Source organism: Ovis canadensis, chromosome 11, assembly GCF_042477335.2.
Source record: "Ovis canadensis isolate MfBH-ARS-UI-01 breed Bighorn chromosome 11, ARS-UI_OviCan_v2, whole genome shotgun sequence".
NCBI classification, from domain to species: Eukaryota; Metazoa; Chordata; class Mammalia; order Artiodactyla; family Bovidae; genus Ovis; species Ovis canadensis.
This window is the reverse complement of record NC_091255.1, coordinates 43,508,355-43,535,106: the sequence shown is the minus strand read 5'-3', so window position 1 is coordinate 43,535,106 and position 26,752 is coordinate 43,508,355. Positions and strand designations below refer to the sequence as shown.

The 26,752-nt window shown below is 50.6% G+C and overlaps 1 protein-coding gene across 9 annotated transcripts in view; it reads right to left on the bottom strand.

Annotated features, from left to right (window-relative positions):
- Positions 1–25,338, bottom strand: part of TNFRSF13B (TNF receptor superfamily member 13B) — a 29,384-nt gene extending 4,046 nt beyond the window's left edge. For 3 of the 9 annotated variants that reach the window (XR_011247051.1, XM_069543047.1, XM_069543046.1), the window contains exons 1-4: positions 22,074–22,345; positions 7,089–7,334; positions 694–879; positions 55–318 (exon numbers count right to left, since the gene is read on the bottom strand). Coding sequence is in view for 6 of the 9 variants with exons in the window: in XM_069543047.1 (XP_069399148.1) it covers positions 68–318; positions 694–879; positions 7,089–7,334; positions 22,074–22,125 (735 nt within the window). In the remaining 3 variants the exon portion in view is untranslated. Of the gene's footprint in view, positions 1–54; positions 319–693; positions 880–7,088; positions 7,335–9,712; positions 9,851–12,403; positions 12,501–22,073; positions 22,408–25,080 lie in introns of those variants that run through there. The other 6 variants (XR_011247049.1, XM_069543043.1, XM_069543044.1 and 3 more) reach the window with 5 other exon arrangements.
- Between the last annotated feature and the right edge of the window lie 1,414 nt (positions 25,339–26,752).

The window sequence follows — 26,752 nt, the reverse complement described above, 5'->3', positions numbered from 1 at the left end:
CCTCTTCCTCCCCTTCTGCCCACCCCCGTCCCCCATTTCTCTGTACCCCCTCACCATTCCCCCAGGTTCACGTGGCCAGGCCTCCTTCCTGCGCTGGTGTGTACACCACCTCGATCCCCCCGTTCGCAGCGCGCACGCAGGGCTGTCCGGCTGCTCTCTGTTCCTGGCTCGCCCTCCTCCCTGTGCGCTCGGACACGGGTGTCGGGGGCGCGCCTGCGCTCTCCTGGGTGGGCGCCCTGCACTCCGGGAAGCAGAAGCTACAAGTCTCCACTGGCTCGGGAGGCGTCCCTGCCACGCGGCCGGCTTCCATCCAATCATCTGTGCAGAGAGGAGAGGGCGTTGGCCTCGGCGCGGACCCCTCCTCCTCCGCCTTCTCCCCGAGGCAGCCCGGCCACGCCCTCCTCTTCCGCCGGGGCGGATGTGCAGGTGCGGGTCTTACAGTCCCAAAGCGCCAGGAGACCCACCACCTCCGGTTTTAGCCCTGCGGACCTCACACCCCCATCCCATGCTCCACCCCCCCTTCCTCAAGCCCCTTCTCTTCTCACCTTGCTGTTTGACCTTGTTCATCTGGTCTGAGCGGGTGCTGCACTGACCAGCTCCAGGCCTCCCCAGGAGGAGCTGCCTGGCGCTGTCCCCTTAGAAACAGGGCAGGGACAGGACAGAGAGATGCCTGGGACCCCAGTGAACACTCACCCTTGGAGGCCTTGGCCTGCGTGGGACACGGCCCTGGGCGGGTCGGGAAGGAGACCTGGACCCCCCTCCTCTTGAGGAAGCAGGCCACGGCCAGCAGGAAGCAGCAGACGATGGCACAGAGACATAGGCCCAGCGTGCTGTAGACCAGGGCCAGCTGGTCAGCGCTCAGCTTCAGCCCTGCAGGCGCTGCCGGACAAGGCCGGGGTGAGAATGAGAAAGGCCTCCCTGAGGCGCCTCTCCTCAGGGAGCAGCCCCTCCTCCTCCATGCTCGCTCTTGCCCTGTCAGCCCAACGCAAGCTCTGTGGTTACCCTTCACCCCCTTGGAGGGTCAGGCTTAGCCTGCTCCCACCCTGGCCTGGAGCAGCCTCTGAGATGGTGGAGCTGGACACCGTTTTTGCTCTCGTCTCCTTTGGCGTGTGACTTGCAGCAATACCAGAGGTGGCTGGGTGAACAGGGAGATAGCTATCCAGGGAGGGTGTGTGCCTGTCTGACCTGTGGGCACAAGCTTCGAGAGAGAGACAGTGCAGCTGCTTCCGAGTTTGGGGGGCAGGTGTAAAGCCAGGGGCCCTAGGGAAATGGGGTGCTGGTCCCTCTGCCTCTCAGGGCCTGAGCCAAAGCCCTGCCCTCGTCACCTGCCCTGGGCCTCCCTCCACCTGGAGGAAGGGCTGCTGGCCGCCTGCTGCCTTTGGAGCACACAGTGCATTCTTTAGCATCTCCCAGATCCTCGTGCTCTGGAAGTGAGGGCTGGTCACCTCTTTAGAGACTGAGGTGTAGTCCATGGCTGCATAGCTGTAAAGCTGATGAGGCAGGGATTCAGTGTGTTCACAGGGTTTTGCAGCCGCTGCATGTGTGCCTGGGGGTGGGCCTAGTCCCGCACCCATCGTGGTGACCCCCCTCTCCCAGGCTCCACTAGGCTGTCTCTGCACCAGTTCTGGCCACCGACAGACTTGCAGCACGGGGCCTTTATGTCAGCCCCTCAGTGTGTTTCCGAAGCTCAGGCCTGTGGTCACATGTGTCATTTGTCTGTCCACAGGGAACACTGGAGTGGTGTCAAACTTGCAGGTTTCCATGTGGACCTTGTGTTCACTCTCATGGACGCATCCCAGGGGTGGAGTGTGGGGCAGATGGCAGCTCCGTGTTGAGCTGTTTGAGGAGCCTGATGGTTTTCAACAGTGGTTGCACAGTCTTATAGTCCATCTTGCAGAAAACAAAACTGAGCCTCAGAATCACCGTGGTCCCAATTGCAGAGCTGGAATCAGTGGCAGGCCTGATGGACTCCAGGCCAGGGCCTGGCCAACCACACACACACATGATGAGCGTGGACACTGGTCCTCTTCCTTACACACACTCCCAAGAGAGAGTTGGATAAAGTGACTGCTGGCCTGTGCTGCCTTGATGTTTACAGAGCTCTGAGCAGGCTGGTGTCACCACCTCAGGCCAGCGGTGCTGACCAGAGCTCAGAGAGGTCTTCGGTGGGGGAGGGAAACCAAAGACCCTGAGTGAGGCTACAGATCTGGAGGCCGAGATCCTGAGAGGTGAGAGGATCCAGGGAGAGGTCACAGGGTGTGCAGAACCAGGTGACACCATGTTTCCCAGTTCCCAGGTCTCTCCGTCTGCTCCTATGCACCCCGGGATAAAGGAAAACCATCAGGCCGGCTGGACAAGCCTTCCCGTCAGAGGCAGAATTACCAGCCACCAGTGTCTATTCTCTGACACTGCTCAGTACACAGGACTGCCAGGTCAATTCACAACCACACATCTGCATATTTCAGGTGTTTTCAGCGTGAATTCCAACACTCAGACTGACTGGAGACTAGCTGCTGGCATTCAGAGATGGTTCCTGATTTCTGCCCTCGGGTCAGGCTGGGCTGAACCGTTGAACGTGTCACCTTCTAGCTGCACCCAGGCTGGAGACACGGGCATGCTTTCAGAGTCCCACAGACTCTGCACTATCACTTCCGGTGACGTGGATGCAGTCCTTGACTGGGGACCAGCTGCATGATGGATACTGAGATGGGCCGGACCTCAGGGGCAGGGAGTGAGGAGGGAGGGGAAGGCAAGCACTTGGGGTACAGCCTGGGATGAGATGTGCTTCGATGGGAACACCTGGGAATCGACAACCCTGCCTCCAGCAGGCATTGCTTCTGGGGAGTGTGCCCCAAACCTCGGTCTTAATGCCTTTTCTCTCCCATCACAACTCATGCATGTCACCCCTTCCAGACAGGAAAGAGGGGGGAGCCTGCTGGCTGCCAGATGGGAGCACAGGGTCCCCGCCTCTGCTCTGCTTCCTGTGCTCAGTCACCAAGCCATTCAGGTCTGCAGCTTGGTTGCTGCCCTGTCTCGGCCCTAGTGACCTGGCCCTGGGATGGAGCAGCCTGGCCCAGTGCCTCGCTGTCTGCTGACCCCAGGCCCAGGGACTTCTGTCTGGAAAGGAGGTGACCTCTGTGCTTGCCTAAGAACCAGGCCGGCAGGCGCAGTTCTGAGCACTGCCACCAGGGGCAGTGCTTGGTTCATTTCCAAGCAGGTTTTCCAGCAATCAATGCAAAGAAATAGAGGAAAACAATAGAATGGGAAAGACTAGAGATCTCTTCGGAGATGGCAGTGGCACCCCACTCCAGTACTCTTGCCTGGAAAATCCCATGGACAGAGGAGCCTGGTAGGCTGCAGTCCATGGGGTCACGAAGTGTCGGACATGACTGAGCGACTTCCCTTTCACTTTTCACTTTCATGCATTGGAGAAGGAAATGGCAACCCACTCCAGTGTTCTTGCCTGGAGAATCCCAGGGACAGGGGAGCCTGGTGGGCTGCCGTCTGTTGGGTCACACAGAGTCAGACACGACTGAAGTGACTTAGCAGTAGCAGCAGAGATCTCTTCAAGAAAATTAGAGATACCACGGGAATATTTCATGCAAAGATGGGCACAATAAAAGACAGAAACAGTATAGCGTAACAGAAGATATTAAGAAGAGGTGGCAAGAATACACAGAACTGTACAAAAAAATCTTAATGACCAGATAACCATGATGGTGTGATCACTCACCTAGAACCAGACATCCTGGAATGTGAAGTCAAGTGGGCCTTAGGAAGCATCACTATGAACAAAGTTAGTGGAGGTGATGAAATTCCAGCTGAGCAATTTCAGATCCTAAAAGATGATGCTGTGAAAGTGCGGCACTCAATATACCAGCAAATTTGGAAAACTCAGCAGTGGCCACAGGACTGGAAAAGGTCAGTTTTCATTCCAGTCCCAAAGAAAAGCAATGCCAAAGAATGTTCAAACTACCACACAATTGCACTCATCTCACACGCTAGGAAAGTAATGCTCAAAAATGCTCCAAGCTAGGCTTCAACAGTACATGAACCAAGAAATTTCAGATGTTCAATATGGATTTTAAAAAGGCAGAGGAACCAGAGATAAAATTGTCAACATCCATTAGATCATCGAAAAAGCAAGAGAATTCCAGAAAAACATCTGCTTTATTGACTACACCAAATCCTTTAACTGTATGGATTACAACAAACTGGGGAAAATTCTTAAAGAGGTGGGAATACCAGACCACCTGACCTATCTCCTGAGAAATCTGTATGCAGGTCAAGAAGCAACAGTTAGAAATGGACATGAAACAACGGACTGGTTCCAAATCAGGAAAGGAGTACATCAAGGCTGCATATTGTCACCCTGCTTATTTAACGTATATGCAGAGTACTTCATGTGAATTGCCAGGTTGGATGAAGCACAAGCTGGAATCAAGATTGTTGGAAGAAATATCAATAACCTCAGATATGTGGGTGACACCACCCTTATGGCAGAAAGCAAAGAAGAACTAAAGAACCTCTTGATGAAAGTGAAAGAGGAGAGTGAAAAAGCTGGCTTAAAACTCAACATTCAGGAAACTAAGATCAAGGCATCTGGTCCCATCACTTCATGGCAAATAGATGGGGAAACAGTGGAAACAGAGACTTTATTTTGGGGGCTCTAAAATCCCTGCAGATGGTGACTGCAGCCATGAAATTAAAAGATGCTTGCTCCTTGGAAGAAAAGCTGTGACCAACCTAGACAGCATATTAAAAAGCAGAGACATTACTTTACCAAAAAAGGTCCATCTAGTCAAAGCTATGGTTTTCCAGTAGTCATGTATGGATGTGAGAGTTGGACTATAAAGAAAGCTGAGCGCAGAATTGATGCTTTTGAACTGTGATATTGGAGAAGACTCTTGAGAGTCCCTTGGACTGCAAGGAGATCCAACCAGTCAGTCCTAAAGGAAATCAGTCCTGGATATCATTGGAAGGACTGATGCTGAAGCTGAAACTCCAATACTTTGGCCACCTGATGCAAAGAGCTAACTCATTGGTAAAGACCCTGATGCTGGGAAAGATTGAAGGCAGGAGGAGAAGGGGACAACAGACGATGAGATGGTTGGATGGCATCACCGATGCAGTGGACATGAGTTTCAGTAGGTTCTGGGAGTCTGTGATGGACAGGGAAGCCTGGCATGCTGCAGTCCATGGGATTGCTAAGAGTCGAACACGACTGAGCAACTGAACTGAACTGAACTTTCCATTTGATTTGTTCAACCCTTTACACTGTTCTCAGAACCAGTCTCGCCTGGAAACTGCTGCTGCTGGGCTGGAACTCCAGCCGGCTAGACTGGCAGTGCTGTGACCATCCTGAGGGCCCTAGTGGCTTTGGCTTGGCTGGTGTGGCCGAGGGAGGACAGGATTTGAGCCTGGGCCCACGGCCACTGGTGCTCATGGTCAGGTCTGCCTTCTGGGGGAATGGGGCAGATACTCCACCTCCATGCTATTGGCTGCCGCCGGACCCAGTGGAACGTTTGGCCAGCATCCCTGCAGCCCTGGCCCAGCAAGTGGGCCAGCTGGGGAGGAGTGAGGTAGGTGCACAAGGCTGTCTGCACCTCTTCCCTGGCTTCAGGCCTGGGGGCAGCCCTCACAGTGGTGACGTCGCATGTGGCAGTGGCAGGGATGGGAAGAGAAAACACTCCATGCCCCAAGGTAAGCAAAAAGCCAGGGACAAGACCGACCACCAGGCTATATGCCAGTGTGCCCCCAAGGAGCCCCCTGGGCAGGCACCCTACACACACATGTGACCTGATTTGTGAGAGAGGAGCCTTTGTGGATGTGACCAAGTTAAGGGTCTGGGGAACTTCCCTGCTGGTCCAGTGGTTAAGAATCTGCTTTGCAGTGCAGGGGACAGGGGTTCGATCCCTGGGCCAGGAAGTTCTCACATGCCATGGAGCAACTAAGCCCATGGGCCACAACTACTGAAGCCCGTGCCCCACAACTAGAGAGCACCCCGCAACTCGCCACGAGAGAAAACCTGCTGGCAGGGGCAGAGGCCTAGTGCAGCTGAAAAGAAATAAGTAGAGTTGGGGAAAAGAGAATCCAGCTTACAATGCAGGGGGTGGGGGTTCAGTCCCTGTTTGAGGAACTAAGATCCCACATCCCACAGAGCTATTAAGCCTGAGAGCTGCAGCTACTGAGCCCTGAAAGACCCTGCAGGAGGCAGGAAAGATCTTGTGTGCCACATGTAGCCAAAAGAAAACTTTAAAAAAAAAATGTAAGGATCTGGAGGTGAGGCCACCTTGGATGAGGGTGGCCCTGAATTCAATGACAAGTGTCCTTAGAAAGAGGAAGACAGACCCACGGAGAAGCCCCGTGAAGACAGAGACAGGAGGGAAGTGGCCACAGGTGTGGATGCCTGGAGCCCCAGCCCAGCTAAGCTTGCACTGTTCCCATCAAACAAAGGAATGGCCTTTCCCAGAGAGGTGGAGTGGGCCGAGGTGGGGGTTGGCAGGGTGCGGAGTGAGTCGGGGGGCAGGAGGGGATGGAGAGAGGTCAGCTCCGCTGTGTGACCATCCTTCACGCCCCACCCCCACCCTCAGGACCCGGGGTCTGGACTCAGCACCTTCTGTTTACAGTCCTTGCCAAGCCCAGCTCTGGCCTCACCTGCACACACACGCGTCGGGACACAGTGGGACACGTGTAAGTCCCAGACCTCCGGAGGGACACTGTGTGGGGCAGACATGGCCTGTAGGCCCTGATGAGTCTCCGTCTCTCTGAATGGGCTTGGGGGTCTTGCTCACAGATTGGCTGTGCTGGTCACTTGTGGCCCTGTGTTCTGAGAGCTCATTCGGAGGCTGTCAGGAGACTCCTGACTGTCTGGTCTTTTTTCTTCTGCTGCTTTCCTCTTGCCCACAGACTTCTGTAAACTTTGCCTAGTTTCTCTTCCTGTGACGACCAGCCCGCAGCCTGGCTCCTGGTTATCTGCATGCACTGGACTTGCTGCTTCACAGCCCCTCCTTACTGAGGCCTGGTGCCTGCCTTCCACCCACTTGGATCTTGAGCCAAGTGCAGGCCACACACAGCAGGTGGCTTACCTGGACCCGCATCCAAGCCTCTGTGCTCTGGCACCTGGTGCTTCCCCAGGGTGTCTGCTCGGGTCGGGGCCTCTCCGGCCCGCTGTCTCCTGAACTCTGGTAGGAGGCTCACTTGGCTCCTCAGCGTCTTCTCACAGTAATGTGTGCACTGCTTGGGGTGACGTCCGCAGATGGAGGCACAGCTGATGCAGTCCCTCAGGAGCAGGTCATAGTACCTGCCTTGCTCTTCGCGGCAACTGAGTGACTCTGGGAGACAGAGATCAATGATGTTACTGACGGACACACACAGGACCTGCAGGTTTGACCTCAAAGGGCATCCCAGTGAAAAAAAATCCTAGTCCAGTTCCCCAAAAGCAATTCCAGAGTAGTCCCAGTCCTTTTCCATGATGCAAACACTAGATGGTATCTTGTCCACTGTGTGCTGTTAAGCTGCACTGCATGTGTTTTGATGTGTAGTATTTTTTTCTATATCTAGTTTAAAATGTTCTTGTTTTTCATTAGTATTTGTTCTTTGCTCTACATATTAAAAGTGCATTTCCTAGTACTAACCATATAAAGATTTTCTAGTTATATTTTACCATTGATATCTAAGTTATTACGTTATCACAGGAGTTCTTTATTTCAAATCTCATTTTCAAATCTCATAAAGGAGAAGCATATCTCTTATAAATACAAGGAATGGAGAAGGAAGCCAGCATACCCCTTGGTGAGTTGGGGAGGGGCCTGGACAGGAGGTGGGAAAGCTTGAACGACAGTGTTCTTCCTGTCCTAATAATAAATGAGAGTCACAGGAGCTCAAACAAGTATCACTACCAGGGGCAGAAGTGAAGCAAAACGAAGGCCATTCATACTTGCTCAGAGAGCAGTTCTGAGTGCATTACAGACCTGCCTTTCTGCAGGGCGGGTCCCCTTTGTCTCTAAGGAGGATTCTGTTCCTATGGAACCGTGACCTGCAGGCAGGTTTGCAGGCATTTTGGAGGCAGCACACGACAGAGGCCCAGAAGCCAGACCTTGAAGCTACTCAGGTTTGGGGCACCCTCATCCCCACTTCACGTGGCAGCTGGGCCTCTCTGTGACTTAGTCTCCTGTTTCCCAGGAGAGGGATAATCACAATATAATATGGTGATTTCTTCCAGTTGCTATGAGGATTTGAAGCCCCCAACACAGTGCCTGACACATAGTGAATAACGCTCAAGGTTTAAGTAGAATATTCACCACGCCTCTTTGCAATGCAGACATGCCAGCCCTTATGTCCTTTTCAAAGTAGAGGACAAGACCAGGGAGGCATAGATCTGGGACCTCCCCTTGCCCTGCCCTGGCCCTGGGCCCCCAACCCCAGCACAGGGGGAGGTAGCCTAATGGCGGCCTTGTCCCAGGGTTGCCACGACCTCCTGCCCTCCTCGGGTCCCCCATGTGCCTGTGTAGGTGACAGCTCCGCAGGCCACCACCCTCACTGCCAGACCTCACAGACTCCCCACAGGGCCTGAGTGTTTCTGCTATATTTTCTGGGTCTTGGGCCTTTGTCCACACTGGTCCCTTCTCAGGGGGCGCCCTTCCCCCTCACCTGGCCTCCACATCCTCAGCCTTCAGTGATCAATCTCAGGTGGTGCCTCCTACAAGAAAACCTCCATGCTCCTCAGCCCATCAGCCAGTGGGTCTCTCCCAGCCATGGTGCTTTATGGTTCATCTTTTAACCATGAAATGTAGTCATTTCCATTCCTCTTTCCAGGGTTTGTCGGTCAACATAATGAATGACCACCTCGCTAAAGGATAGTGGCTCAGAGTCATGGTGTTGGTGTCAGAAAGTCATTTTTCAAATCCTATCTCTTCCACTGTTATGCTGTGTGCTCTTGGGCAAGTCACTTAGCCTGTCTGAGCTCCACTCCACCAGTATTTATATGAAGCACTGTGTGTCAGGCACTGTGCTAGGCTTAAGAAAGGAATTGAGCCCACAGTCTAGTGGTTGAGACACACATAAAACAAACCCACAGGAAAGAACATGATACAAGTCATGATGAGTTCCATCAGGCAAGCAAAATACACTTGTCAAGACAATCAGAATATGGCGTGAGTGTAGACGATGTTAAAGAATTACTGCTGAGAGTGATAAAATGTTGAGTTTGTATTTTGAAGGCCTATGTATTAAGGATTCATGATCCACTATGCACAGGTAAAACAATACGAGTTCTTGGATTTACTTTAAAATACACAAGTTAAAACAATGATTGGGAACCGAAAAAGCAGTATTCCTAAAGCTGCTGATGGGTGGACAGGTTTGTTATGCTGTTCTCTCTCAGTTTGATAACTTCTATAGTAAAAAGACTCAGAAAGAAGTGCAAGCAGAGAACGGAGAAGGAGGGCCCACTCTCCATCTGGCAGTCAGAGAGGAGCTCTGACTTGGTGCTGAGACCTAAAGGTCAGGCAGGAGGGAACCCTGGTTAAATATCCCTGTGCAAAGGCCCTGAGGCAGGAAGGAACAGGGCACCCTGGGGAAGCTGCAAGCTGGCAGGAGGGTCGAGAGGCAGAGGGTCCCACACTGTCTGTCCTCCTCCACCCCCTCAGGCCCCATGTGTGAGGAGTAGAGGCTGCTCGCCTGCAGCGAGGGCCTGGGCCCCAGAACTCACTGCAGAAGGCCGCACAGGTGCGCGGAATCTGGCTGCTGCAGATGGGTTTGCAGGAGACGCAGGTGTTCAGCAGCGAGTCCCAGTACTGCTCTTCCGGGCAGGGCTCCATGGCCACCCCCCGCCGCGGGCCCTGTGGGGCTGAGAGGCGGAAGCGTGAGGGCAGCTGGAGGCCGGAGCCCAGGCGGCCTCCCATGTGTGAGTGGAGGGGGAACAGACAAAGCTGGCCTCCTCCCCAGCAATGATCGCTGGGCAGCCGGGACCCGCCACACTGAGCCTCAGTTTCCCAGCCGGGACTCGCTGGTTCGGAGGCCCCTCCCGAGACAGTGCGCCCTGCTCGGCCCTGTTCTCTGCCCTTGTGGACGCACGCCTTCACGGGGTCCTTGCGTGCTCTGGTCCCTCCGCATACGATGCTCTTCCTGCTCCGCGGCTGCTCACTTCCTCCTGACCCGTCGGATCTGTTTCAACTTGGTTCTCACGGGGAAGCCTTTTCTGACACCCTGTCCTCGCCCCCTATCTGCATGTACTCTCGTCACTGAGCTCACCTCCCTGATGTCCCCCTGGTAACCAGCAGTGCCTGGCAGGCACAGGCGCTACTTGTTTGCTGCGGGGCCCGCAGGATCTCAGTGATGCCTCGGACATCCTAGGTGCTCATTAAATGAATGAATAAGAAAGATAAGCAGACCGAGCCAGAGCCTAGCAAACAGCAGGCACTCAATAAATGTCCTTTCCCGTCCCTTCTGCTGAGACACACGGTGACACGTCTCAAAAGCTCAGCCTGACAAACCTCTCCATTTGTGCACACCTGTGCCACAGCCACTGTGCCAAGGTAGTGAATGTTTCTTGCCCCTGGTGACTCTCGTGGGCCCCCCACCCAACACTTGCTCCCAGCGGTGACTCCTGGTCTGAGCCTGAGAACTACAGGCCCGCAGGATGCTGGCACCACCCAGTCTTGAACTTCTGTGTCTGGTTCTTTGGCTCCGCAAGGCGCCTGGGACTTATCCCAGCTGGTCGTGTGTTGCTGAGTCTTTTCTAAATTTCTGTCTGATTTCATGGCGTTTGCATCCCCAACAACTTCTCTTAAAGGTATCTTGAGGTTTTTGCTTATTCTTTAATGAAAAACCACCAAGCAAAGACCAGTGGCTCCCACTTGACTTGGCAGCTTAAGCACAGGGACTTATCTTCCTTCTCTCCTGAAACCAAACTAAAAGGACAGGGCAAGAGAGTTGTCCTCGGGGGCCTCCCTGGTGACTCTGGTAAAGAATCCACTTGCCAGTGCAATAGAGGTTCAATCCCTGACCCAGGAGGGTCCTACATGCTGCGGAGTAGCTAAGCCCGTGCACCACAACTATTGAGCCTGCGCTGTAGAGTCCGGGAGCCACAACCGCCGAAGCCCGAGTGTCCTTGAGTCTGGGCTCCACTCGAGCTCATTCTCCACAATGAGAAGCCCAAGCACCACAACTAGGGAGTAGCCCCCGCTTAACGCAACCAGAGAAAAGTCTATGCAGCAATGAAGACCCAGCACAGCCAAATAAAAGAGTAAATAATTTTTTAAAAATAATTGAAAGAGACATGTGTACCCCAATGTCCATCACAGCACTGTTTCTAATAGCCAGGACATGGAAGCAACCTAGATGTCCATCAGCAGACGAATGGATAAGAAAGCTGTGGTACATATACACAATGGAGTATTACTCAGCCATTAAAAAGAATACATTTGAATCAGTTCTAATGAGGTGGATGAAACTGAAGCCTATTATACAGAGTGAAGTAAGTCAGAAAGAAAAACACCAATACAGTATACTAATGCATATATGTGGAATTTAGAAAGATGGTAATGATAACCCTGTCTGCAAGACAGCAAAAGAGACACAGATGTATAGAACAGTCTTTTGGACTCTGTGGGAGAGGGTGAGGGTGGGATGATTTGGAAGAATGGCATTGAAACATGTATAATATCATGTGAGAAACGAGTTGCCAGTCCAGGTTCGATGCAGGATACAGGATGCTTGGGGCTGGTGCACTGGGATGACCCAGAGGGATGGTACAGGGAGGGAGATGGGAGGGGGGGTTCAGGATGGGGAAGACGTGTACACCCGTGGTGGATTCATGTTGATGTATGGCAAAACCAATACAATATTGTAAAGTAATTAGCCTCCAAAGCTGGGGACAAATGACAGCAACATCTTGGAAGATGGAAAGCAGGTGGCCTGGGGTGGCTGGCTTCAGGTGATGTCTCTCTCTCTTGAAGTTCACAGGGGAGGAAGCAGAACTGGGTCACTGAACCTTAGGAAGCTCCTGGAGCTGGAGGCTCTGGTGCCTCTGACAGCGGGGATGGAGTGCAGAACCGTGGAATAGGGTTGGGGGAAATTTACACAAAGAGGGCTTGACCCCAGGCAGGTGATGGCCCCTCACCCACCCAAGCAGGAGGTTGGGGGTTACCTCAGACACAATTGAGGGTGGCTTTGAGGTCCACTCTTCCCCTAGCCATACCTCAGAAGTGTCATGGCGAGGTCTGTAAAAATGCATCCTTCCCCATTCTGCAAGCGGGGAAAACCAGCACTTGGCTCTGGAAAAACTGACCCAAAGGAAAAGGCCTGGAGGCACTGCCTGGGAGATTCTCTCAAAAAAATGACCACTCTGCTGCCTGACCATTCGGAGCAAAACTTCTACATGAAAACCCCGTCTGCTTACCTACAACTTCCAATCAGCTGTCAGTGCCACAGTCGGAATTGTAAACCACAGCCAGGAGTCACTCGATATTGGAAAACCACCTCTGCGTGAAAGAGACCTGGGACAAAGCAAGCACAAGAAACCTACCGCGAGCCAATGGAGACAATGCAGGGAGCAGAGGAAAACTAAGAGACAATCAGCAGACATCCTCAGAAAGAGAACTTTTGCATCCATGAAAAAGATAATGTGCTACTTTTATTTTAGTTAGGATCTTAGTTCCCTGATCAGGAATCGAACCCGGGCCCTTGGGAGTGAAAACGCGGAGTCCTAACCACTGGATGCCAAGGAGTTCTCAATGATGTGCTACTTTTAAAGAATAATATGCGTAGAACAAATAAGAATGACTAGAAGTTTAAAAATATAATGGCTAGAATCAAAACATCTATAGAAGGGTTATAAGAGGTGATTAAAGAAACATCCCAGAAAACAGAGAAAAGATATGAAAATATGGAATTATTTCAGGAAATATAATGTTAATCGATGGCAGTTTCAGAGACATGTTTGAAAGACATTAGCCTCCAGATTCAAAGAGCCAATCAGGCCTCCTGCACAATAAGTTCTCTCAAACCAAGACCCATCATCATGAAATTCAGGAGCAACAGAGACTTGGGGAAAATCTTTGTCAGGTCACTGGCTAACTGCAGAGATGAACAGAAACTTTGGTGACCACACACAAGGAATACATACTTTACAAAAATAGTTTGGAAAAGTCACAAACAGACTCCAGCTCTCAACAACAACAGCAAAATCAGCAATCCCTGAGGAATGAGGGAATTAAATTTCCAGAGTTACCACAACATAATGCTCAAAATATTCAGTTCTCAAAAAAGAGTACAGAACATGCAAAGAAACCGGAAAATAGGGCACATTCACAGACGGGAAAAAAAAAAGGATTTGACGGAAACCATCCCTGGGGAAACCTAGACATTGGAAATACTATTCAAAGATGTTAGATCTACTGTCTTAAATGTGTTCCATGAGCTAAAGGAAACCATAGAGAACTAAAGGAAATCAGCAAAAGGATGTATGAACAAAATGAGGATATGAATAAACAGAGCAATTGTAAAAAGGAACCAAAGCTTGGAAGCAGCCAAAACGCCTTTCCGTAGATGACCTGATAGATAAACTGTGGCTCATCCCAACATCGGAATTTATTCAGCACTGGTAAGAAGTGAGCTCTCAAGCTATGAAAAGACACGGAGGAACCTTAACTGAATATGACGAAGTGAGAAAAGCCAAGCTAGAAAGTCTACACACTGTGATTCAGCCATATTTCATCCTGGAAACGGAAGACAGATCAGTGGTTGTCAGGGGCTGAGGGGAGGGAGAGGGAAAGGTGGGGCAGAGGGTCTATCCAGAGCCGTGAGACTCTTCTGTGTGATACTGCCATGGTGGGCGCAGGTCATTATACGTTTGTCAGCAGCACGGAGAGTGAACCCTGATGTAAACTGCGGAGTTTGGGTGAAAACGATGTGTTAATGTAGTGGTGTGCCACTTGGGTGCAGGATGCTGGTAGCAAGGGAGGCTGTGCTTGTGCGGGGGTAAGGAGTATATGGGACTTCTCCGTAATTTCCACTCAACTTTTCTGTGAACCCCAAACCATTCTCAATATTCCATTAAAAGATGGAAATGAATTCTGGTATGGAGAAGTCCAATAACTGAAATGTAAAGCCTCCCCAGAGATGTTCGGTAGCAGATCAGTAGCCAGAAGAAAGGATCAGTGAGCCTAGAGATAGGACTACTGAACTATTTAGAGTGAGCAGCAGAAACAAAGAATGATGGAAAGTAAACAGAACCCGAGGGACTCCTGGGAGTCTATCAAATATACCACCGTATGGAATCATTTGGAATTCCAAACCCCAGAGAGAAGAAACAATGGCTTGAGACTTCCCAAAACTTAGGAAAGACACGTATATACACGTCTGAGAATCTCAGTGGACTCCAAGCAGGATAAACTTAGAGACCCACCTTGAGACACAGTGTAATGAAATTGTGGAGATCCAAAGACAAGGAGAGAATTGTGAACTATGAAAACAACAGCAAAGAAACTAACTCCTCCCTTATTTGAGGAGTCAGACATTTAAGGAAACCTTAGCTGGACTGACTAAAAAAGAAATAGAGGAAACCCAAATTACCAAAATTAGAAATGAAAGTGGGACATTGGTACACATTTTGTAGATTTTAAGAGTACCGTGAACAGTTGTGTACCAAGTGATTGGGTAATCTAAATAAGTAGACAATTCCTAGAAACATGCAATCTACAAAAACTGATTCAGGGAGAAAGACTATCTGAATAGACCTATAACAAGTAAGCAGGGTGAATCAGCGATCAGAAACCTTCTGGCAAAAAGCCCAGGGCTCGCCGGCTTCACTGGAGAAAATCAGTTGATGTACATTATTACAGTACAAGAATGAAGGGAAAAACTACAGGGACATCTCGATGCAGAAAAACCATTTAACAAAATTCAGCACCTTTTCATGATGAAAGCATTCATTAAAGTGTGAATAGACGAGAACCTCCTCTACATAACAGCCATATATGACACACTCAGTGATGAAGGATCGAAAGCTTCTCTCCTGTGACTGTTAACAAAACAAGAATGCCTACTCTTATTACATCAATTCAACATAGTACTGGAAGTTTCAGCTAGCGCAATTAGGCAAGAAAAAGAAATAAATGTATTCAAATTGGAGAGGAGGAAGTAAAATTATCTGTTCATAGATGACACGATCTTATATGTAAAATCTCTAATAATTTCAAACACTGAAAACTGTTAGAGATGAAAGCTCAGCAAGGTTGCAAATACAAAATCAACACACAAAAGTCAGTTGCATATACATATATTTGCAATGAATAATCCTAAAAGGAAATTAAGAAAACAAATCTATATACAGAGGCATAAAAATAAGTTAAATACTTAGGAGTAGGAAGGACTTCCCTAGTGGTCCAGTGGCCAAGACTCCATGCTCCCAATGCAGGGGACCCAGGTTTGATCCTTGGTCAGGGAACTAGATCCCAGATGCTGCAGCTAAGACCCGGCACAGCCAAATACATATATAAATAAACAGTTAAAAAATACTTAGGAGTGAATTTAACCAAGGTGACGAAGTATACCCTGAGAACTAGAAAGCACTGCTGAAATTAGAGACAATCCAAAAAAAGACATCCCATGTTCATGGGTTAGAAGAGTTAATGTTGTTAAAATGTCAGTACCACCCAAAGTGATTACAGATGCAATATAATCCCTAAGAAAATCCCAATGACTTTTTTACACAAATAGAAAAACCCCCCTCCTAAAAATTGCATTTGACCCCGAATAGTCAAAACTACCTTGAATCTGCCACAGGTGTACATGTGTTCCCCATCCTGAATCCCACCCCGCACCTCCCTCCCCATTCCATCCCTCTGAGTCATCCCAGTGCACCAGCCCCGAGCACCCTACCTCATGCACTGAACCTAGACTGGCGATTCATTTCACATATGATAATATACATGTTTCAATATGTACACCCGTGGCAGATTCATCTCAATGTATGGCAAAACCACTACAATTAAAAAAAAGAGAAAAAAATTTAAAAAAAAAACACCTTGAAGAAGAACAAAGTTGGAGGACTCATACGTCCTGATTTCAAAACTTACTACAAAGCTAAACTAAGCAGTGTGATGATGAATAAAGACAGATGCTCAGACCAGTGAATAGAATGCATGCATGCTAAGTTGCTTCAGTCATGTCCGACTCGTTGCAACTCCATGAACTGCAGCCTGACATTCTCTGCTGTCCATAGGTTTGTCCAGGCAAGAATACTGGAGTGGGTTGCCAGCTGGGAAGCCCACTGAATAGAACAGAACCCAGAAGTAAGCTCTCTGTCTGCGTACAGTCAATTGATTTTCAACAGACGGAGGAGAGGGAAAAGCAGGTTCATTGCAGCCAAGAGGTGCAGGTAGAAATTCTGAGAGTGGTGGTGGAGAAAGTCCCGGGACTCGGCAGGAGGCCGAGCGGGAGCTGTAGCTCAGCTAACATAGGTGGGAAGTGGGAGGAACATCTCCAGTGGAAATGCGACTGTAGATAAGGGAGTCTGGTGGCCCAGCTGAGAGTCTGGATCTACCGCGGAGCTCGGGATGAGTTACTACGGTGAGCTGTACGTGGCTTAGCTATGAACACAGTTTACATCGTCATAACGATTGAACACCAGTCAGGGAATAACTCAGACTTTGAATTGTGTCTGCTGTAGAACAGTCACTCACCCGTGACAGGGGACACCCTTCGACCACTGTTGTAAACAGGGCAATGACAGGACTTTAGTGACAGGAAGGAAGGAGGGAGAAAAACTGCAGAGGGTTTTGCATTTGGGGCAAATGGCTTAGCTGGCAGCAAAGTGAGCGGTCTATCCTTGAGCACCTGGTGGGCTGGGGGTTCCGAGAGAATTTGAGCAGCTTCGTCATTTGGGGCAACACGTGGGAGAATGACAGTGTTTACAGTCCCCTCTTTTATGAATCAGGAAGAAGAAGGAAGAGGAGAGGGGGAGGATAAGAAGGAAGAGAGAAAGGTGGGGATGACCGTTCCTCCCCGTTCCTCCCCGTTCCTCCTGTTGTTAATTTCGGCCTCCTGTTGGCTCATTCTGAAACCTGATTTGCCGCGTTTCAGGGACAGAGTGTGTATGATAGCAGCGGCGCCTGTTGGGGGGGGTGGGGGTGGCTGGGGGGCAATGCAGCTGAGTCACCACAGTCAGCTTGAGAAAGCCGGTCAGCACCGCCCTGGTTTTCCTATTCTGTAAACTGGACTGTGTGTGCTCCTTTGCAGAGGAGGTTTCCTTATGGACATGCATGTGACATGCACAGAGTTGACCCAAGACAGTTGCCAGGTGGTAGTTATTATTTGGATAAAGTGGTTTAAAAACATAATGGATTAATTATAATCATTTCATAATCACCAAACTCGTGCCCCAGACCTGAGAACTTCCCCCAGAACCTCAGCTTGTGGCTGAAACACTGTAACTTCCCAAAGACATTTGTCCCTGCAGCTGCCATGTGGCCTGAGGCCTCTAAGATGTCTCAGGTATGCCTTCCTGGATGGCCATGTAGTCTGAGCACCCTCTACCTGGTAGCATTTCTTTGTTTCTGACATTTATTTATTTGCGGTCATTGCGGCACTTGGAATCCTTAGCATACAGACTGTTAGTTGCAGAGTGTGGGATCAAGTTCCCTAGCAAGGGATGGAGCCTGGGCCCCCTGCACTGGGAGTGCAGAGTCTTAGCCACTGGACCACCAGAGATGTCTCAGCCTGCTGATGTTTCTTATTTTGAGTTGGATATTCGGGGGTGTAGCCGTCTGCCTCCTTACACTGTCTCATCTGTCTCTGAGCCCACTATAGTGGGCATCCATAGTACCGGGCATAAGTGGGTCCTGAGCAGATGCTCACAGAGCCATCCTCAGGGAGGACGGGTGGAGTGGGAAGCAGTCCTTGTTCCTGCACGGTGCATCCACTGAGGCACTGATTGTGATGCTGCTGAAGAGGAGGAGTGAGGACGCTCTCTCTCTATTGCTCTGGAAAGAATTCTAAGATATAGTAAGTGGAAAAAAAAAAAACAAGTTCCATAACAGCATGGCTTATAGGCTCCCTTCTTCTCTTTCTTTTTGCAAAAAAGGGAGAAAGTTCTAATCTACATTTATGGGTACGTACATAAAGAAACACTGTAAGGAAACATAGGAAACCAAAAACAGTGATTTAGGTAAAATAGTTAAGAATACATTGAATGAAAGAAGTGCAAAATTTGTACATTGAAAACTACAAAACATTCCTGAAGACCTAGTTAAATGGAAAGATATCCCACATGCATAGATGGAAAGGCTTAATAGTGGTAAGATAGCAATATTCTTGAAATTATTCTACAAATTCAATGCAATCCCAGTCGAATTCCCAGATAGCTTTTCTGCAAAATATGACAAGCTGATCCCCTAAAATCATATGGAAACGCAGGAGACCCAAAAGAGCTGAAACACTCTTCAAAGAGAGCAAATTTAGAGGACTCACACTTCCCAATTTTAAAATGTACTACTAACCAGCTGTAAATAAGACAGTGTGGTGCTGGCAGAAGGACAGACATGGGCCAATGAAATAGAATCTCAAACTAAAGCCGAGCATTTACAGTCAGTTGGTTTTCAACAAGAGTAAGAAGAAGATTCAACAGGAGAAAGTATAGTCTTTTCAACACATAGTGCTGAGACAGCTGGATAGCCACTTTCATAAGACTGAATGTGGACCTCTGCCTCACACCAGAAAGTAACTCACCGTGGATCATAGACCTAAATGTAACTAGACAACTTTTAGAAGAAAACAGGAGTAAGTCTTCATGCTTTGGGGCTGGGCAGTGAGACCAGATGCACAAATGGTTAAAGAGAAGATTGAGAGATAAGGCTTAATAAAAATGTTAAACTTTTGTGTTTCACAGAACACCATCAAGAAAATCAAAAATGGTTCACGGACTTGGAGGAAATATTTGCAAATTGAGTATCTGATGAGGGATTTGTATCCAGATTATAGGCAAAAACTTTTGCAACTGAATAATGAAAAGACAAATAACCCAGTTTAAAAATGGGTTTGGGAGTTAACGAGATATTTTCCCAAAAAGCTGTCTGAATGGCTAATAAGCACATGGGAAGATGCTGAACAGCATTTGTCATCAGGGAAACAACCAAAACCGAGCTGAGCCACCTGCTGGGACGGTGGAAGTGAATGTACGGACAAGTGTTAGGGAAGATAGGGAGGAACGGAACTCTTGTGTGTTCAGCAGGATCTTCAAAACAGTGCAGCCACTTTGGAAGACAGTCTGGCAGTTCCTCAGAATGTTAAACACAGAACTGCCATCGTAATGCAGGAGTGTGTGCTCTGTCATGTCAGACACTTTACAACCCCATGGACTGTAGCCCATCAAGCTCCTCTGTCCGTGGAATTTTCCAGGCAAGAATACTGATGTGGGTCGCCATGTCCTCCTCCAGGGGATCTTCCTGACCCAGGGATCAACCCTGTGTCCATTGCATCTCCTGCGTTGCAGGCAGATTCTTTACCACTAGTGCTACCAGGAGTCATGAGAGATGCGGCCCACCCATACAACGGAATGTTACTTGGCCATAAAAAGGTGTGAAGCACTGACACCCTGCCACATGGATGAACCTCAAAATCACTGTGCTTGTGGAAGAAGCCAGTCATCAAACAGCACATTCCATTTTTAGAAAATATCCAAAATAGGCAAATTTAGAGACAGTGGTAGCCTAGGGCTGGGGGTGGGGAGGACTGTGGCGTGATGAAAATGCTCTAAAATTAGATGGTAGAGATGTTGCACAACTCTAAATATACTGAAAACACTGAGTTGTAGATTTTAAACTGGTGAACTTTATGTCATGTAAATTCTCTTAAGAAAGCTGTTTATTGCAGGAGACAGGAAAACTGGGCAGATGGAGGACCTGGAGGAGAGGAAGGCTGTGTTCTGTACCTTTTATACTTTCTGGGCTCCCAACCTGGGACTGGCATCTATTCATGAAGCAAAGGACCTAAACTAGGGGCTTGGGGTTAGCAGATACACACTACTCTGTATAAAGTAGATAAACAACAAGATCCTACTCTATAGCATAGGGAACTATATTCAGTATCCTTGTAATATCCACAGTCATTTTGCGATACAGCAGTAATTAACACAAACATTGTAAATCAATTATGCATTAGTTAAAAAGCAAAAGGGCCAAACAGAATTGAAGGGAGACTCCTGATGGTCCTTCCTTCATCTGGGGAGAAGGGAGGGGGACACCAGCCACCCCCCAGCCCTCTGGGAGGTGATGGCTGGTGGACAGAGGTAGATGGGAGCCACCTAGACCCACTCATGGTTGAGAGGCTCTGAGCCACTGGGCCAGATGACAGCCGCCCAGCACCCCTCCTCCACCCCCAGGACCTACGTAAGGTTCCAGAACCATCCTCAGCCCCAAAGAAGGGCAGGAGACACCCTAGATTGTTCCTGGCTGGCAGGATAGGGAAGGAGGGAGGGCTCTTGCAGGCCTGGGCTCCTGTGCTCCCCAGCCGTCTGCCATCTCCCTCACTCGCCTGGCCTCATAGGCACTAGACCAAGAAAGGCCCCTGTGGTCAAGTTAGTTTGAAAAATGCTGGGCTAAGGAAAGTCAGAGTTCAGTTTTGTTGTTTCCAGCTGCAGTCCTTCTCAGAGCCTTCGCCTGTCGCCCTCCAGATGGGGCTCTGGTGGTTTCAGGGCCCGGCTGCATTTTCTCAGGGATATCTGATAGGGCAGAGGCAGACCTTTGTTTTACAACGGAGGGAGAGGAGCCCAGAGAGGTGAAGGGGGTCCTCCAGGGTGAGATCCTAACCCCCGACCAGGCATCAAACCCGACCCCCTGAGTTGGGAGGGGAAATCTTAACCACTGGACCACCTGGGAAGTCCCACCCCTTAATCCTGCAGAATATCTCTACTTTCTTTAATGTCCTTTGGGGTTTTACCACTTCTACCAAACAGGTGGGTTAGATCATTTAGAACGTTTTTTTTCCCAGGCAAATATACAGGCTTTCCTAAGGACTTATAATTAGCAACACAGCGGGTCAGTGGACTAGGGAAGCCAGGCCCGACTCTGCTGCTCCTGCAGGCTCTGGCAGTGCCAGGCCCAGATCTGGCAGGCTCCTGACTTGTGGACCTGAGGGGTCCACCCTGTCAAAGCGACCCCTGGTCCCTGCCTAGTCCAGCTATCCCAGGAGTCTTGTATATTCGAGCCGTAGCTGGGGACACGTCTTGGGATGTGTTTGCTCCCCGCAAAGAGAATCACGGAAGGGCTGTGCTCCCTGCCTGGCGTGTGAGGATGGAACAGCCTGGCCCGACCTGGGTGCTGCCTTCTGCTTTGGCCTTTGAACAAACCTTCAAAACCTCCCCTGATAACAATTCTACAGGATAAATGATCTGGTTTCTTTGATTAAAGAAAAGCAGCAAGGGAAAACATGAGGCATGATGGGAATGTTCTAGATTAAAACGTGTAACCAGAAGGATGGCGACTGGGTCCTGACTTGAACAAACCAGCTGGAAAAGACACAAGACAGCCAGGCAGTGTGAACCCAGGCGCTTGGTGACACCGAGGAACCATTCTTTGCAGAAGTCGTCCTGGCGTGAGGGCCTTTGGGGTTTTGTTTTTAAGAGAGAGATCCGGAGGTATTTACAGATCAAAACTGTGATGGCCTTTGAAGGCCCTGGCAGGGCCCAAGGGTCCTGGAAAGCGCAAGCTGGGCCATGTCTGTGGGAGGCTCCTTAAGCTCTCCTACTTTTGCGTGTGTCTACTTCAACATAGAATGTCTTAAAAGTGTCCTGGCCCACCCGGCTCTGGGTCCTGGGCAGTAGAGGGACTTCGTGCCTGTGTGGCTGACCCTCCAGCCTCTTGGCTGCTCCCCTGGAAAGCAAGGCCAGCCCCCACCCTGGGCCCCCAGTCTCTGGGCACTCCACGTGCAGGAGGGTAGGAAGTCCCGGGGGGGCCCGAGCTCATCCATCTTCCATAGGTGCCATTCCCTTTGCACCCCCAAGGCCACACAGAGCCCCCAGCCAAACCCCCTCGTGCCCCTCCCCTCCCCGCACCGCCTTCCCGGCTACTTACTCGGCTCCTCCTGGCTGCGGCCACCTTGCCTTCTCCGGCCCAGGCCACTCATTACTCAGGACGTTTATTCTTAGCCCAGATTTGGTTAGTGCCCGGCTGCACTTCCTGGGTTTTCCCCCCACCTATAGGATGTAAATCAGCGGCTGCCTCCTGCCGCACCTGCGCTGTCTGTCTCGGCCAAGGGGGTGGACTCGCCTGACGCTCCAGGAGCCCTGAGTGCTCTCTGCCGAGCCCCTGGGTGCACTGCACATGCCAGGCTGCAGCAGGTGGCCCAGCCCTCTTTCTCAGCAACCCTGTTCTCTTTCATTGCCCAGTCATCTCCTCCTCTTCCTTCTTCAGGCCCACCTCCTTCAGGAAGTCATCCCTGACTGCCCCCAGGCCAGGTGAATTATGATTCTCTGTGCTTCCCAACCCCTGACCTGACTCGCAGCCAAGCAGTCGTGAGGCTGAACTAGAGACGAACAGACTGGGCTGGAGTCTTGGCTCAGCCACATCCCATCAGGAAGCCATGGTGGCAATTTAGTACTTAACTTATCTGTGCCTCCGTTTCCCCTTCTGTGAAGTGGGTGTAAAGGCAGCCCCTGGTTCACAGGTCACAGGTGGGGATGAGAAGGGGCTGAGTGCACCGTCAGGCCTCAGGGTGGTTCTCAGGGCTCAGCATCTGGGATGAGCACTGCAGCCCTGTCAGTGTCACTTTTCATCCCCCCAGATGACAGTCTTAAAGTGTGCTGACATGGAGAGTGGAGGAAATCTGGGGAGGCACAAGCCCCTGCCCGTGCAAGTGTGTTGGTACCTCTGTGTGGATGGCAACACCGATACCTCTGATGTGGATGTCCACATCAGGTAACATGGAGAACCTATGCCTGACCCATGAACCAGGAGCTCTTCTCCAGGGGCCACAGGCACCCACGAAGCGTGCCCAGCAGAGCACGGTTGTTGTGGAAACAGTGCCAGTACCCACCAGGCAGCGATGGCCAAGCACACAAGGCTCACAGGCACAGCCTGGAACGCAACGCAGCCATCATAAACAGTGAGACAAGTCTGTACCGAGGTTGTGAAGACTGTTAAGACTGATGGTCGAGTTAAAAAGAATTGTTTGCAGCCTGATTCTTGCAGTAAGAGACCTTTCAGTGAAACAAAGACAAGCAGGCCTCCTCACCCACTTGCACACCCCCAGGGCTGGGGCTCTCACCACCTCACAGAGAAGCTGGCTCCCAGGAGTGAGCAGATGGTGCCTCCAGGAACAGACCCGTTGCACCTACTGCTGTCTCTATGGCCACACACGGTCTCGTCCTTTGGAGTTCTAACATCAGCAAAGTTATGCATGAAATGAAAAACGAGATCCACCCTGGTTCTGGGCAATGAGAGCTGAAGTCTCAGGTACCCCAACCACCAGTGTTACTACTGATCACAGCTTGTTAATGCTTTTGTTCAAACACTGTTTACAAGCAATGAGTTTTGTTGACTCTCTTTTCTTTAATTGGAGGTGTCATTTACACGCAGTAAAATACAGTATTCTCAGCAGGCAGGCCAGCAACTACTTATGAGGGGGCAAACCCAGGGAATGCTCCCCAGATCCAGATCTGAAATGTTTGCAGCCCCCAGAAGGCCTCCCTCCCCGTCACAGGCAGCAGCCCCCTCGCCCAGAATAGCCAGCATTCGGATGCTACCACAGACTCATCATGTCTGCTCCTGGGCAGGGAACCTACAAATAGGATCGCCGCTTCTTTCTTCCAGCCTCTTTGCTCAAGGTTAGATTCTATTACACCAGACAGAACAAGCTGGGGGCCTTTGGGAATCTCAGGGAGCTTCATTTCCTTCTGCTCAAACAATGAACATGAAGCTCACATAGGACGGCAGCCCGTGGGACCCCTCCCCTACCACAGCCCCCCGCAGCAGGAACTACCCCACTGTGTGACTGCCCCCAGAGGAGACTGTCACCCCCAAGCTGGGACTACCCCTCTGTGTGATTCCCCCCAGCAGGAACTGCCCTCCCAGCAGGAACTGCCCCCTGTGTGACTCCTCCCCAGCAGGAACTGCCCCCTGTGTGAGTCCTCCCCAGCAGGAACTGCCCCCTGTGTGAGTCCTCCCCAGCAGGAATTACACCCTCCCAGTAGGAACTGCCCCCTGTGTGACTCCTGCCCAGCAGGAACTGCCCCCCTCAGCAGGAACTGCCCCCTGTGTGACTCCTGCCCAGCAGGAACTGCCCCCCTCAGCAGGAACTGCCCCCTGTGTGACTTCCCCCCACCAGGAACTGCCCCCCTGAGTGACTCCCCCCAGCAGGGACTGTCACCTCCCAAGCAGGAACTGCCCCCTGTGTGACTCCTCCCCAGCAGGAACTACCCCCCTAGCAGGAACTGCCCCCCTGTGTGACTTCCCCCCACCAGGAACTGCCCCCCTGAGTGACTCCCCCTAGCAGGGACTGTCACCTCCAAAGCAGGAACTGCACCCCTGTGTGACTCTCCTTGTGCCAGGAGCCCTCAGAGCAGGTGCCCAGATTTCTGCTTCTCATTCTGAAAGCAGCCCTTTCTCAGTGTCTCAGGGGAGACTCGGGATTCTAATTTTAAGCTCTGCCATCAAGGGGATGTGAGAGTCCTAGAACTGGAGCAAAGACAGGGTAACCTCAGGGTTTGGAGCTCGTTCCACTCCACTATGTTCTTAAACAGTTAAACAGGACATGGTAAAGAGAAACGAGCCTGTGCAGGAAGGGCCTCCTGCCAGGCAGAACAGGAGGCTCTGCCACAGCCAGTGAGCTGATCTGGCCTCTTGGCCTCTGCCAGAACCTGGATGCACGTTTCACTAGCTGATGGATTTTGCCTCATCACCCCCCACACATTTTGTTCTTTCAGATTAAACACTGTTAACAGGGTCCTTTCCCCACTTAATACATCTTATCAGTCAAGTCCTTGTCTTTTTAGATAAGCTCTTCTGTGCTCATCCAGAAAAATAAAACAGCTCTGCACGCTCTGTTGTAAATGTCCCCGCCTTCCTTGCACGCGTGTTTTACCTTCTCTGTGTCTCCTGCTAAGGCTTGAGTTCCTTAGGTGGAATTACTCAGCCAGACGGAATGTTCCAGCAAGATGGCTCCACTGTCCACATGTGCGTGTGAGGTTTGGGCCCTGAGGTCCCAGCCCCTAGAGTGGTGTCAGCCCCCCGGGGCCTGGTGGCTACCACTTCCCCAGCACTGTCTGCGGCCCCGCTGCCCCCCGCCCCCCGCCTGGAGGCCCAACCCGCTCTGAGAGAGTCCCAGGGGCAAGACAAAAGCAAGAGTATCCAAAAAAGGACATTTCTTAGAAATGCAGCGAAAGCCCTGATTTTCATGATTCAATTTACATACCCGACTCAGAGGTGCTGAATTTCCTCTTTGCTACAGTTTGTGCTAATTTCTCAGAAACGTTGGAGGCCGGCATTTTAGCAAAACCCACTTCGAAGAAGCAAACAGTGGTTTCTTTATAGTGAATATATAGCTTTTTGTGGAAAGACTTGTTTTCCATTAAAAAAAATTTTCCCCTCAAAACTTTTTTAATATGAGAACTTCAAACGTCAGAGAAAGATTAAAAGTGCGGTGAGATGAACACCCCTGGGACCTGCAGGGGCTGAGCCCTGTTCACGGCAGGGTCTGCCATCTGCAGTCGGTCTCGACGGGTACCTTCTGCTGACCTTAGGACGGCGCTTTTAGATGCCTCACAGGCGTCTCCAGAAAGGCGGACCTTCTTGCACACAGACTGCCATGTCCATAGCTAAGAAAATCAGTGATAATTCAAAGGCATCATCTAATATCTCGCTCGTATTTAAGGTTCCCAGTTTCCAGTCCTAAGAAGTTTTCATGGCTGCTTCCTTTTTTTTTAAATTTTTATTTGTTTATTGCGTTTTTGGCCGCGCTGGTCTTGGTTGCTGTGCCGGCTTCCTCTAGCTGCAGCGAGTGGGGGCTGCTCTCCAGTTGTGGTGTGCCGGCTTCTCACTGCAGTGGCCACTCATGTTGCAGAGTGCGGGCTCAGTAGTCGTGGCTCACTGGCTTAGTTGCCCTGTAGCACGTGGGATCTTTCTGGACCAGGGATCAAATCCACGTCCCTTGCGTTGGCAGACAGATTGCTAACCACTGGACTACCAGGGAAGTCCCGTGCCTGCTTCCTGTGATTCAGGATCCAGCGAGGGTCACGCCTGCCGTTGTTTTGTCTCAGATCCTTTTTCTTCCAGCATCATTCCCTCCCTTTTGCTCTTTCTCCTTCTTTGCTCTCTTCTTTTCCCGTCTTCTGTCCCATGTCCCGTGGAGTGCCCTGCAGCCTCCTCTCTGCTTGCCTCTCCCTGCCTGTTTAACTCTGTCCTCCTCCTCCTTCTGTGAGTCCTGAACGCTGTAAAGTGTCTCTGTGGACTTCCCTGGGTCAGGCCACAGGTTTTGAGAAGAACCCCAGGTGAGGAGCATCCTTCCTATTGCATCTCATCAAGTGGAGCCCCGTGTCAGCTCACCCGCCTTGCATGACACTGACGGGACCAGATGTCCCCATGCAAAGGCCCCGGCACACCCAACCAGTCACCTGTGGCTGATGCTTTGGCGCCCCGTGCGTCCTGGTCCCCAGCCACTGCGAGTGATGGCTGCACCTTTCACTGATGGCTTTCCAAAGCTGTCATTCCTCCCACATTTCGTAGACTGTTCTCTGTGAAGGAGAGCTTTATTTTTG